The sequence below is a fragment of the Protopterus annectens genome, chromosome 9.part0 (assembly GCF_019279795.1).
Source record: "Protopterus annectens isolate FY-2018-M chromosome 9.part0, PAN1.0, whole genome shotgun sequence".
NCBI lineage: Eukaryota > Metazoa > Chordata > Ceratodontiformes > Protopteridae > Protopterus > Protopterus annectens.
Genome location: NC_056743.1, coordinates 1,105,565,736 through 1,105,580,900, shown reverse-complemented (window position 1 = coordinate 1,105,580,900; position 15,165 = coordinate 1,105,565,736). Strand labels below are relative to the sequence as shown.

Sequence of the window (15,165 nt, the reverse complement as noted above, 5' to 3'; positions counted from 1 at the left end):
TTTCATAGAATACTAAGTTATCTCTTTTAGTTGTAAATAAATGTAGGAAATCTTTCTGTGAACTGTTCCAAGTGCTGTTCCAAGCTATTATTTATTTATTTTTCTGCATGTTCGTCTACTTTTCAAAAGACAACAGTGATTAGCTGTGAGTGTGTGTGTGTATGTATGTATGTTTGTGCGTGTGAGTGGTGTGCATGCGCGTGCACACAGGCCTGCTTTAATGTCTGTCTATACGCAATGGCTATAACAAGGTGCACTGAACTGCATTTCAGTGACCGTGTCTTCAACAGATATGTACTATGTAGACACAACAGCCTGTCTTGTGCATGTGTGTGTGTGTGTGTGTGTGTGTGTGTGTGTGTGTGTGTGTGTGTGTGTGTGTGTGTGTGTGTATGTGTGTATGTAGGGGGGGCAATGGGGGTATTATATCCTTAATGGATAACACACCTTAATACTGCTGTGACTTGTAAAGAAAATATGTTGTTTTACAGTTGCCTTGGAATTGAGTAGCTACTTTCCTGGAAAACAAAGTCCTCATAGGAAATGTTGAGCTAGTACTGTTTGGAAAAAGTAGCTTGGAGAATTACATTTGAGAGAATCGGTGTACTTCCATTTGGAATAACCATTTTCCATTCCACACAACTGTGAAATTGTATGCATTGTAACAAAAACAGTATGGTTCCTTCCTGTAATTCATCTTATGTATCATTCAGCCTCTTGCAGTCATTGGACTTTCTCTGGTTTCTTCTTTCCTCTCCTAACATAATTTGGGAACCAGTGAGTGAATGTTGCTTAAAAAACTATTTGGTGTTGAAATGCATGCTAAGGTTGCCAGCACTTATTTTCCTGTCTTTAAAATGGCAGTTGGCCTACTGTACATAGAGGGAAACACTGGCTCCTTAGCATCTTTACGTCCTTCACTGTTGACCAAATTATCATTCCTGCTCACAGCAGGGAATCCATCTGCAGCACAGCTCCCTTGGCCCCAGGACTTGGATCCCAAGCACTCAGGGTCACTGTCCAACACAGGCTGGCACAGTGCAAGTTCTGAAGCCATAGCATTCTGATGGGTCAGTTTTCTCCTTCAATACTGTTAGAGAAGTGCATTTTTAGAAGTATAGGATGTTAACTAAAAACTGGTTAGCTGTGAAAATTAAACTGCTCATGACAGATGATTATGCAGACTGCAGCTTTAACTTGTACAATAGGCACCTCTAATATTATTTGGGAAATACAACTTAATTGTTACATGGAATCTAACTTTTCTATTATATAGTTTATATACTTAATATGTACCAAGGCTGTTTGAAACCCCAATATTACTCCTGTATTCTAACATTTTCATTTATAGTGTATTTTCTTTTGCCTGTATATATATATATATATATATATATATATATATATATATATATATATATATATATATATTTATGATAGTTGTTTTTTTTTTCATCTGTCTATCTGTGGAGTTTTTCTCCTCGGGTATCCGCTGAAAAAGGGCTCGTCGGACCAACCCAGTTAACAAATGTCAAATAAAATAAAATAAAATAAACAAGTCACATTAAATTAACGTGTTAACTGAAGTTATGCACACCATAAAAGAAGACAAATAGCAGAAAAGAAAAATCACAATACATATTACAATATAAAATTATCTTTAAGGTACAGGTGCATTAATTGACTTCAAAGAAAAACTTGTTTTAGAGAAAATGTAGTGGTCTTTTATCAAGATGAATTTCCTGGTATCCATGTCTCGAGTGCAACTTGGTTATGATAAGAGAACTTGGTTATGATGAGAGCCAGTCATATTCCTGTATATATAAAATAGACTAAGCACAGCTGTCAGTGCTAAAAGTCGATATAATATAACAAGATACGTTAGCTACTAAACTTGAAACCATTTCACATGTAGACTGCAATATTTGAACATAATGTCACATAGGGGTGGACTTCTGTGCAGTATACAACAGCCATATGATTGATGTGTTTTGATCAATGAAATTATAAGAGTTCACAAAATAAAGAGTATCACATAACTGATATCCAATGAACTTTAATGATAGAGCAGCAACACATATCTTTTTGACTGTTTTGGTTACATAACGTCACTAAGTAGTCTTATTTTTAATGTAGTAGAAGAAGGAAAAAAATCATCTGTAGCTAGGATTATTTCCTACAACATCTGCTTTTAAACTGCTTGAATCTAAGTTTTTTTGTTATACAAAATAAAGCTGTGAGTCATTTTGTAATTGGAATCTACACATCCCTCCCTAGCTGCAGAAAAATGTAATCAAACAGCAAAGGAAACAGATTGTAAATTAAATTAAATATCATTTATTTAACACTAATCAGATTTGCATCTTCTTTTACTGATCACTAATGGAATGAGATTGATGTTTTAACTGGCCTTTGAAATAGCCTTTGAACTACATGCCACTTTCTATCCTTAAACAATACGTTTGATGCTACACCATTCTCAGAATTTCCATCTACTGTTAAAAAGTAGTACTTGCAGAACTTTACTTAAATTGGTTCAGAGAGTAGTAAATAAAAATATATTTATTGCAATAGGAATATTGCATTTGCAGTTTGAAAATTACAGATACACTGTTTCACTAATGTAACACTGACAACTAGCAACTGTACCTCTGGGTTGGTTCTCCGAACTGGGAGTCTGCAATTAGCGGAAGCACACATTCATGAACAGCTGCTGACACTTTGGTTCCTCCTGCAATAGATAGATAAGAGCATTATCAGTCAACAGGCTTGGCATTACCATTTCTTCATTATGCTAGAGTCTGTGCTTTGCTTTCCCTAAAGACCTGGATCTTGAAAATGGTATTTCTTTAAAAGTCTGTATTGGTTTATTCATGTTTACAGTTAAATGCAAATACATGAGTGTGGTGTGTGGGTGTGTGTGTGTGTGTGTGTGTGTGTGTGTGTGTGTGTGTGTGTGTGTGTGTGTGTGTGTGTGTGTGTCTGCGCATTTCAGTGAACATGATGAATGGGGGAAGGAGGTACTTTGTGATAACCCACAAACACTCCTATACATATTGTTTTGCAGAAAGACAATTAACTGCTTTCCAGAACAGACAACAAAAACATGGTATGATTGCATGTTATAATTCAAAATCTCCAGGTGAGTGTATGGATCTGGAGCAATGCTGGGTAGGCCAGTAGAGTAATACTTTTCTCTGGTATTTTATTACAAAATCCATGGAGATATAATTCCAAAATACAAATGGCTAAACCTGAAAGTCAAAGTAGGGCAATAATGGAAGGACAGAATGATAAAAACCAGCACATGGCTGACAAAAATAACAGTCTTCATCAAGACATACACACTACATGCTGGAACACTCCATATATCCCTGGGGGCAAGCTCATCCCCCTAAATTATATATTCTCTGGATTACTGCTGTTTCGGAATAAGAATATTTAGATGGATACAAGAGTGTAAAACACTTGCACTATAATGTGTACCTATGAGATCAGTTACTTTTGTCTTTTTTACCTTCTGGCCTTAGAACTGTATCTTTCAGATAGTCATTTTTCATATTCTGAATGGTAAAATATAAGAACTATACAGTTTTCAATTCTGTAAACATAAACTTTCGGCCAGATTCCAAAAGACTTGCTCTCAGGGTAAGTGACAACTAAAACTGAGAGCAGGCTGAAACCAGGTCTTTTGTTTTGTGCCCTCTGGTATAAACCTTTTTATAGATAGGCCTTACACTGAAGTAAACCATTTACACTGTGAGCAAGTCTTTTGGATCGGGGCAGACTTACACAGAGAGCAACCCTTTTGGAATCTGGCCCTTTATCTTTTATTCTAGCCATCCTGCTGAATGGATTTTAAATTCTTCATTTAACTCCAGCCCAACTATTTTTGCAAGCAAGTGCTCCATTCATCCACTACTATTTCATTAAATAAACAGCTACTGGTGTCATTTCTTGCCATTGCATTTTCTTTTAGAGTCATGCTATGTTATGCTTAATTTCTGAAATACTTGTACCTGCTGATACCATGACAATAGGATGTGTTCTTCCCACACCCTTTCTACTTATGTGTATTCATTAACAATTAAGTAACTCTGAGATCACTGTACCTCAATGTTGAATGAATTCTCTGAGAAACCACAACAACCTTGGATTTAGTATATAGACACACATGTGTCATTGAAGTGATTGACAAACAATTTCATTGCAAAGAAAAAAGCAAGTACAGCTGATCACACATTGTCAGCTTTTATCTGTGCAAGATTGCAAACAGTGGGGAGTGGGGAATTTGTCAGTTTGGCCAGAACTAACACTAAGGGACCTAGGCAGCTGTATAGGGCCTGGTGCTTGCTGGAGGACCTGGCCACAACATTTAATTAAGATGTTTTCACCCTTCATGTAATGCTGTTTTTAAAAAGAAGAAGTTTTCCTGCTCTAAGTGCCACATCCATGTACTTCCGTATACTGCTTCTTTAAAAAAAAAGATTTCTCTGTTCTCAGCATAGCGTCACATTCTTAGCTACATCCATCCAAAGTGTGCATGCATCCTATCTAATGTGACATCTCAAGCAGAGTGCATGAGGCATGAGACTTAATTTTCACAAGCTGGGTATACAAACTCAAATGAGTGCTGGATTTTCTTTGTACAGGTTATTGGAACAGCTTTAAAGTAACAGCAAGCAGTTTGTGAAACGAGTGTTGGATTTTCTTTGTATGGCTTCTTTCAAGTACTGGTGAGCCTTTTGTGAAACAAGTGCTGGATTTTCTTTGTACATGTTATTTCAGCAGCTTTGGAGTAATGTGTTTTTTTATGGATTTATTACAGCAGCTTTGGAGTATGAGTAAGCCTTTTGTGGCAGCAGGAAGGTACAGGTTACTACAGGAGCACTGAAGAATAAGTACAAGCTGAATGAGGTGTAAAATTTAATGCTTACTAGCAGGCATAAGTGTGTGTGCGTGTGTGTGTGTGTGTGCGTGTGTGTGTGTGTGTGTGTGTGTGTGTGTGTGTGTGTGTGTGTGTGTGTGTGTGTGTGTGTGTGTGTGTGTGTGTGTGTGTGTGTGTGTGTGTGTGTGCGTGTGTGTGTGTGTGTGTGTGTGTGTGTGTGTGTGTGTAATGTCCTAGGTAGGAAGGGCATTTTAGTTAAGTGACTCACTTAGGCTCAGACCTTATACTTTGATTACAGAATGCAAGAAACTTTATCCACTACAACTGTCAAACTTCCATTATCTCTTTTTCCTTAGGTAAATAATTGAGGATTACAGTTAGTCAATGTTAGTCATCAGAGTTTTACAAGTTTTTGTGATTCACAACATGCATGTTAATTCAAAGCCTGTTCTCACAGCTTGTGATTTAGACTAGTCTGCTTTTATTTGTCTCCACCTTTGCAAAACATCTCTGATTCTGCCTCATATTTATGCCCTGGCCTTTGGCAGGTCACTTAACTAGACTGTACTTTAGGCCAACTGGAAATTTGGGATAGACTACACAATGGCCCCTGTACTGCAGGTCTAGTAATTCATACATATGAACCAGAGTAGTTATGATGTAAAGAAAGGACATTGATTGCAGTAAACAGGAACATCATTACTTGAGCCTTGCTCTTTGGATGCGATGATTGGTTTCTTTAATGTTGACAGTGTGCTTACTATTTAGCTGAGATAATGTTAACATTTTAACTATGAATACATTTTTAATTTAGCTTTTTTTCTGCATGCACAAAGGTATAAAATACACTGTGTGGGGTGCAACAGTTTGTCTTGCACTTACTGCAGATGAGTAAGGTTAATTGCTGCTTCCTGTAGTACATGATTTGAGTCCCTCAGCTTTCATTTGTCTTCTTTGATTCTGCCAAGTTACTTTGTGATACCTCAGCACTGACCCAGTAATCAAGGAGCCTCAAGCCTCACCACTGGCAACAGTGGGGAACATACACACTGGGAAGATGGCAAGTATACACACAGTAAAGTGCAATTTCCCTTAAGAGCACACAGAGATCACAATCAGTCTAGGTCTGGTTTCTTCCTCTTTCTTCAGATCCCCAATAAGACTCCATACTGGCACAGCTATAGGGTTGAGATCTCAGCTGAGTGACCAAACCAAGATCTCCTGTACCCTCTCTGTCCAAACAGTGCTTCGTGCCCCTGCCCAAGTAGCTGACGTACACACTTTTTGAAATTTGATTTACACACACACACACACACACACACACACACACACACACACACACACACACACACACACACACACACATGCACACCTGGGAAAGGCTAGCACAGGTTTACTAGCTATGCCCCCTTCTTCCCAGACTATAAGGTCATTTTCACTGCCACCAGCCAACTCTTTTCAGCTACTTTAAGGCCCTTAACAAAGGGTGTACAATCCTACTGTCTAATGTTAGTATTAATCCAAATGGTAGTCTGACCAAGAGCAAGGCTATTTAGGAGTAGCATGTACAGTGTCACCAAATAGATATGCAAGTACTCTAAGAGCTTAAATTCTCTAAACAGACCAGCCACAATTAAAGGATTTAAATATATTTAATAATAAATAATAAAAGAACAAGGCAATGCTCAGTAAATAGTCAGTTACATCAGCGTTCAAAGTCACAGGAAATATTTAAAACAACATTACAGGCAATCTCAGATAAATAAAGAAAACATTTAAGCTACACTTTATTATGTTGCTGTCTGAATTTAAAAGAGTTACTATGCCCTAGAAACTTACTTACAGCAAGACAAGTGCAGAGGTGGTGATGAGTGGATGTTCTTGTTAGGTCAAAGGAAAAATACAAACTGCTCAGTCTCTCTCTCTGACAGAGTTCTTAAATTGATATCAAATATTACTGCTGGGTTAGCTGGGATGACATCACTTTTTGTAACTTGACTTCAGTTCCCAAACTAAATCCCCTTTGTCAGAAACTGCAAGCATTTTTAGCATCTCCCTGTGAAAAATACATATCTCTCAGATATTTGCAGATCCCGGAAGTCATAAAACAATACAACACTTCTACATCTTAAACCTAGTAATTACTTCTCTTTCAAGACAATGCAAAAAACTTCTAGCTCTAGACATTGTGTCTGCTACTGAACTGAAACTGAGAGATAACATCTATCTTATTATGTGGTTATGAAACAATTTAATTGTAACTATTTTCTCTGAAATGTTTTCAAGTTAACCTCCTGTGTTCAGGTTTCCATTAAACATATACATATAAATAATCACAATACTGTAGGTACATGCCTGTTCTATTCCAGTAGGGCATGGTGTGGTTTAATTTTAGCTCAGTACTTTATACACACTTCTAAATAAATCATATTGATATTCACAAATGACATAGAATTATTTACAAAATTCCAGATAGCCGGGCTGGCAGTATTGTCCTTTAACACATATTTCACCAGAGAGTAGCCCCGGGCTGCTCCTGAAAAGGGACACTTGTCCAGTGGGCTGTTCCAGATTGTTAACAAATGTTACATTTTTTGTTTTGAATTCCAGTACCCTTCATATAAATGTTAATTAATACTTCACTATATGCTATTTGAGTATGAATTCTACCCTGTCTCTTGTAGTTTAATGGGTTTCCAAATGCATTTTCACTAATTGTGAGTTTCAAGGGAAGAAAAGTTTATGGGTTCTCATGCTAAGACTGCTTTCAATGTGAGTGCTTTGTTTTGTTTAGAAATTTGCTGTTGGTGTTTTTTTTTCTGTAAAATCTGAAATGATAGTTTTAAATGAAATCCAGGCCTCTGTGATGATTATAAAAGTAAAGAAGAATATAGTATGTACACAGACATGTTTGAGCAGTGTTTATGGTAATTCAGGAGGGGCAGACAAGTAATGGAATCTGGGGGGAGGGGTCTGAATCATTACCCTGCATGGAGCCCCATTTGTCCATGGTCTGGCTTTGTTGACTGTCGGTGTATGCTGCAACAATACAGCATTATTAGGCATTCAGGTAAGTCAGACCTGTGCTGAGTAATGTCAGAAAGGATATCTATTTTTGATCTCAAAGAAGACCTAAAAATGTCAAAAATGAGATCTAGATGCCCTGCAAGCATGTAAGACAGCACCCCAAAAAAACAGTAATATTTCTGATTTTTGTATGACTTCTGAGTTGTTAAACAAAAGCTGCCTTTATATTGTCTGTAACTGTTTTGCTTTATTCATTGCACTAAAGAATTAATTAATTCATTAACAGGTCTGGATTGAGTAAAATGATCTAAACACATTGCATGTTAGTAGTATATTTTTGCAGTACCTTCTTTACAGCTTCCAACAGCAACTGCAAAGGGACTGACATTTGTCAGGTCATGTAGTCTGCATTACTTGGACCGATGACCAGAACAGTCTAATCTTCAACATTCATTATGTAGTCATTGTTGCATATCACTGTGATACAGTCTTCTCTACAAGTTTGGACTGTGAGGGATTTCGACATTTAATTAAAACTGTTAGTCTAGTTATCCCAGAGGACTAAAGTTCTGACTTGTTAATGAATTGCTTCCTGTAACAAGGGTACAGGGTTTGAATCTTTCCACCTTAATTTACCTACTATGTGCCATTGAGCAAGTCACTTAAAAGAGAGTGCTTTGGAGCAATTGGGAGTTTGAGATAGGTCCCTTAATGTTCTCCTGAACTGCATGCCTAGTAACTATGAGCCTGTTGTCATTTGTTGATCTAGTTTAGGTTTTTTATTTTATATAACTACTATACTATATAGCTACTATGCATAATGCACTTTAATACATGTATATATTTTTTAATTTTTCAATTATTTACTACCTTTTTGTTCAAATAATTGGTTTTTAATATAAATGGATAAAATCCTCGCACACACACAAATATAAGGGCATTTTCTTACATTCTTACATTTATACCATTATACAATATGAATAAAAGTGTTGTAACAGGCATGGTTACAATCACATAAAAATGATATATATATATATATATATATATATATATATATATATATATATATATATATATTTTCATAGTTTATGTTTCTTGTGTTTTTGGTGCAACAACACTTTGTCTTCAACTATTTATTATGAACGTTTGAGTTTCCGTTCTTTCAAAGTTGGTTTCTAGTCTACTTTTATAGGATTTGTATTTAATATAGCTAAGAATGCATGTTGCATTTTATACTTGCGTATACCACTTGACATTTATTGTTTGGATTGTCTCTGATTGAACATTACTCAGATGAAATTTTGCATATTTACAAACATAGGGTTACTTGTATAAATTAGAAAGATAGGTATACAAGTGTCCGTAATATGTTTTAATTACCAAAACACATAGATTAATGTGTTTTGAGTGCGTTAGTATTGTGTGTTCCGTTCCGATTTTATTTCATTTTATTTTATTTCTGTTTGGTTATTATGAATTGTTTGCATTTTTATTTTAAAAGGTTGGGTATATTTTAGGTGAATTTTGAAGGTTATGAACCGAATATATGTTTTAAAAATGTATTGTGTTCTTTTAATTGCTATAACGGAAGTAACAATGTATTGCATCATTGTAAGTACATTATTTTACCAGCAGGAAATGACGATACTTTGTTTGAAAAAGTTTGGCATAGCCAAACGAAAGTGCTTACCTTGATTGTCTTTATAATTTATTTGTCTTTTTATTTTGGGCATTATCATTTATAACTTGAATTTTGCACGCAATAAATTCACTTCAGCCAGTTCGGATTACTTGTTTTTCGTTCATTGGTTTATCAGAATCCTCACTGATTTGCCTGAATAGCACAGATGAGGAGCATGACAAAAACAGCAGCAGTGGGTTCAAATACAAAAGCCAACTCACAGTTTATCTAGGAATTTATTCAATAAAACGCATGAAAGGTGCAGTCACATAAAAATCCAAAATATATATTTATGTGACTATACCTTTTGTGTGTTTTATTGAATAAATTCCTGGATAAACTGTGAGTCGGCTTTTGTACCTGAACCCACTGCTGCTGTTTTTGTCATTTGGAGTTTGTGTTGCATACTACGTTTTTTTTACAAATGAGGAAGCATACTAAAAATATGATTCAAAAATCTAGACATTCTGCAGAAATTTGGGCAGTTGGCAGGTATGTCGCCACTGAACAGTTGCATTTTCAATGAATGTGAGCTTCAAGGGAAGAAAAGTTTACTGCTGCTCATGCTAAGTCAGTGTTTGATGGCACAATAGGTAGAACACACACACATATTGTTAGTGCAGAATGCTGTGAGTTCTCTTCCCATACCAGGTACCTGTATTGTTGGCAGTGCAACATAATGGAGGTGCTACACTACTGAATGTGTTGTCCTTTTGATAAGATATTCAACTGAGGCCCCATATGTTTCAGTTGGTGGTAGCTCAGGTGGATGTAAAAGATCCCACAGCACATATTGAAAAGAGCAGGGGAAGTTCCCCAATGCCCTGGTGAAATTTCTCTTAATAGTATAAATACCATCTCATGTCTCAGCTGAAAACAGGTTACTGGCATAGTGGGACTAACCTAATCAACACAGGATAAATAAATTAAAATCTTTAAATTACATCCACATCTCTGTAATCATTTCAAAAGTGAAGAAGAAAATAGTGTGTACAGTGACGGTTTTGAACAGTGTTTATGGTAACGGGGGAGAACCCTGTAATGGGACGCTGGAATGGCCATAGGGGTGGGCTGGTCCTAGGGCCCCATTTGACTATGATCTGGCTCTGCAGTCTTGGAGTTAGTATATATAACTAACAGGAGTATGGGGTGTATGGGGGTTTGCCCCTTGAAAAAAAAAATATAATGTACTATGTGCTTTTTTATTTTATTTGTGTTTTGAGCAGTTTTGAGTGATGTCTTAAAGTATGATTTGTTCAGTATTAGATTAAGTGTTTAAGTATAACATATATATATATATATATATATATATATATATATATATATATATATATATATATATATATATATATATTCTCACACATTCACACTTTTGGTTCTGATACGCCAATGACTACAATTAACTTCCTTGGAATTTAACAAGTACCCATGTTTAGAATGTCTCTATCACATGCCTTCTGTTGGTTGTGTTTTCTTTTGTGTAGAAATTGAAATTAAGTAATTTTTCCCAGAAATATTTCTGTCTCTGTCCCTGTGGTGTTTTCACCCTCCTCTGATTTGCCTCATTGTGTGTGTCTTTCCATAGACAGAGCCTTCAGGACAGTATATCGTTTTCAGAAGTGTGCCCCTATTAATGACTCATATTGCAATAATATCACCTTCCTTTTCTTCTACTTACCCAAGAGCACTAGGCAGTATCATATTTTACTTCCCTATATCCCCTGTATGAACAGTTCTCATCTTGTGGTTGTGGCTATTCCAAGACACTCTCCCTTCTTTGTGACTGGAAGAACTTCATCAAAGTTTGTAATACAGCTAAGAAACCAGTGTTGACTTTTGCTCACATGTTGCAAAACTGAGATACTATTCAGCACAAAGACAGAACTGGATCTATCTCTAACGTGTCCCTTGAAAATATTCTCATACAGTGAAAGTACATCAACATATAAGAGTATAACAGCAGCTGGTTCAGAGCCTTGCAGATCTATGCAATGTGCCCTACATCACATTAACAAATCCTCATTGTCACGGTATGTTATTTAGTGTACATTCATCTTAACACATATATTTAACTCAGTTACCAGATCACAAAAAAAAAAAAAAAATTGCCAACCAACTGACCTGGATTATTACAGAGAATAATTTGCTGGATACATTTAAATTTAATTGTTAGGGTGTTTACCTCATAAACACAAAGGACAGGGTTTGATTCTCACCTTTGAAAGGGGAAATAGCTGGGTTTAAAATAGCCCACAATGGCAGTTAGCCTTAACTACAAACCTATTAGTTAAATAACAAAAGATACGGAGGATGCATGAAATTCAGTACATACAATAGTAGTCCTGGAAAGCTAGTTTGCTATATGGTTCCATTTAGGCCTGTCTGTCTACAAGATAATAGGGCATTTGTTTTGACAGCTGGTAGTATATGTTCTCATTAGAGGACTAAAAAAAATCTAAGGATCAGTTGTCAGCCTAAAGAAGAGTGGATGTGGAGATTCTTCCCATGTGATGAACTCTTCATGACAAGCAGAGAGTCAAGAAGAGTTACAATGCAATGTGCATCAGTTACATTGACAACTTGTTATTGCCACAGGACAGTAGTTTCAATTTAGGAAAGCATACGTCTGGTGAAACAGTAATAATATTTTTTATAGCTTACGGATACAGCTGTCTTACTTCAGATTCCCAAAGGAGAATGCTTTTTTTCACCTTTTTTGGTGTGAGACTATCTGGCCCCGCGGGCCATTTTAACAACAGGCAGTGTGTTATATCTTTAAAATCTTAAAAAAATTGTTCAGTTTCTAAACTTGGCAGTGGGGGTTTATACAGCTGTTTGATTTTTATGTTTTAAATTTTTTTTTTTAAATATTAAATTTTTATGACTAAAATCAAAACCTTTATTTATTTACATGTCCTAAATCTGTCAAGTGTGTATGTACACACTGCTTTATCTGGCAACCTGTATTGCATGTAATATGGTTTTAACATTTTGGTATTGTATTATTATTACATGAGCATTTAGTTGTTCACTGTTCCCCTAGTGCTTTTTTAGTGCTGGGACTTTAATTCAGATGAGGTTCAATCATGTGACTTGCTATTCTCAATTAGTGAACTGTTTAAATGTTCTCAATGAAGGGGAGGCACTGTTTGCTTGTTTGTTCTTTCTGAAGAAGTCGGACTGTTAGCCGACAAAAAGCGTATGGTTTTAACAGCTTAAAATAAATTTGTATTTTTTCATTCACATCGAGTTGGACTTTATATTCTCAGTGGAATTGAAACTTGGGCTTGGGAGTGTTCGGTGAGTCTATAGAGAGTGGTATGACACCTAGCCAACAAGGGATATGTATTCATTGGACCAATTAGGGAGATGAGCATATAAGCAGTGCTTGCAAGTGCCCAAATCCTACAGCATTGTCACAGCGTTTCACTAGATTCAGATTGTTTTATTGGCACACATCTTCACTGAAACCACTATAACAGAATAAATGACAGGTAAAGACACTTTCATTGACGATACCAGAAAATCACTGGTTTTGCCCTGCACTAATCTTTACGTAAATATGCTAACACCACAGTTGCACAATTACACAAGTCTGGAGATAGAGCAACCACCTTGCAAGTTTAAAAATCCATTCCTACATCACATTTGCAGCACTCCTGTACAACAAAAACTAATTATGTTGGGAATAAACTAAGTACTGAAACACCATACATCTAAGCCTAAATGTACAAACTCCAATAAAACTGAAAAAAGTCTCACCACAAATCTGAGGCTTTATTAAAAGAATTTGAGATGTTATACTCCAGGACTAGCTGATGCAGTCGTTTTTATTCACTAGTATTAATGTGGAAAATGACATTATAATGTGAAGGCTTGACATAAGGTGACATGCTCACTCCTTTGTCTTTTATTTTAAGCTTTTGCTGTTGCACTGTCCCCTACCTTTCTTGTACAATCATATATTCATTTTCTTGCCTGTCCTCAGATAACATCCTTGGGCTACCAGTTGGTTTTGTAGTTATGTCATCAGATCTATGACTTAATCATAAGGACATTTTAGTATAGAGTGGGACAGAGCTATCAAGTGAATGCACTTGGGGGTATTGTTTAAATGTTTCTTCTACAACAGATTGCAATGTGATTCCAAGTTTAGCAAATGCTCACTCTTGCAATTTTGATAGATGTCCATTATATATAACATAATCGGACAACTTAAAATAAGTGTTTTTGGAGGGTTGCAACCACCACTGTATGTCCTACACTGGGGACATATCCCCCCCATAAAAAAAAAAATAAATATATATATATATATATATGTACCAATTGCATGGTTACACAACACTGGGGAGAGGAAAAAAATTGCCCAAACTATACACAGTGCTCTTGGGCAATCATTTGTTTTATGCAAATCAGTAATGATTTTCTTGATTTTATTATTATGAGGAGACATGGGTAAACTATTTTGTATTCTGCAGGCAGTATTTTGGAGACAAAAATGAGCAGTAAGGGTCTCTTGGAAATATCTAGCAGAGATGTCTTAGTGACATGACTGCAACTCAAACATCTTCTAAAGAAACTGATTCCTCATTCAGTTTCAAGTCTGGAAAGTCATTCCCCTAATCATCCTGTGTGTGACTGCATCATTTTCTGAGTGATTATTGGAATTTCTTGGAAAGGAGAAGATGCCACATTCTCTAAGAAGGTGGAATAGTTTGGACATTTCGACAGCTGTGTAACTCACAGCCTCACCAAGACAGTCCTCATCCATCAGAAAAAAAATCTCTAAACTTGGAGTCCTCAACTGTGGACCTGCAAGTATAACCACACCTGCCTGAGATCCATCACAAGGAGAAACTCCCACTCTAGTCCTGATTAAAATATACGACTCCCCAGTCTTCACTGTGTGAAAAGCTGAGTTTCATGAAATCTAGCTGATACTTTTTCAGCTCTTAAATTTAGCTAATGAAGTAATGTTCCATGTGCATAAAAATGTATCACAGGTGCATACACACTGATATAGACACACAGGCATTAAGCAATGTAATGCCTCCTGTGTCTGTTATCTAGTTAGTTAGAGATGATTTTTGACACCTGTTTGGACTTTTGAATTATTTACAGCATAAATATACCATATTTGACATAAAACAGATGTGATTTCTTAAACATGAAGTTTACAAGACTACTGTGTCAAAATATTACCTCCGTTAACTTACATGGGAAAACTGAGTGGCACGGTGGAAGAGATTTTGCATCTGGTACAGCAAGAGCTAACAGAACCCCCAGCTCTGCATGGCTATCACCAGAACCTTCTTATTTCTTAGATCTCTTTTGTAGTGGTACTTTTATATTCATCCATTAAAGAATATGCCTCTGTATTGGTTAAACCCTTTGTGAAGGAGGTATGATGTCTTCATCAGGCCAGGTGAGATATTTCATGTTCTTGGAACTTCTAAAATTATTTACCTAGAAGACTATGCTGATAGCTTCAATAAGGAGGATTTCAGAGTTGCAGGCTGTTAAGTGTAAAAAGCTTTTAGAGTGTCTCATAGGGACAGAGCAAGTAATGTGA

At 36.2% G+C, this 15,165-nt stretch overlaps 1 protein-coding gene across 1 annotated transcript in view; it reads right to left on the bottom strand.

Annotated features, from left to right (window-relative positions):
• NFE2 (nuclear factor, erythroid 2) overlaps nucleotides 1-15,165 on the bottom strand; it is a 334,785-nt gene that overhangs the window by 106,212 nt on the left and 213,408 nt on the right. Inside the window, exon 2 of the mRNA XM_044083955.1 lies at nucleotides 2,647-2,728. Coding sequence (XP_043939890.1) covers nucleotides 2,647-2,697 — 51 coding nt within the window. The 5' untranslated portion in view covers nucleotides 2,698-2,728. The remainder of the gene's footprint in view (nucleotides 1-2,646; nucleotides 2,729-15,165) is intronic.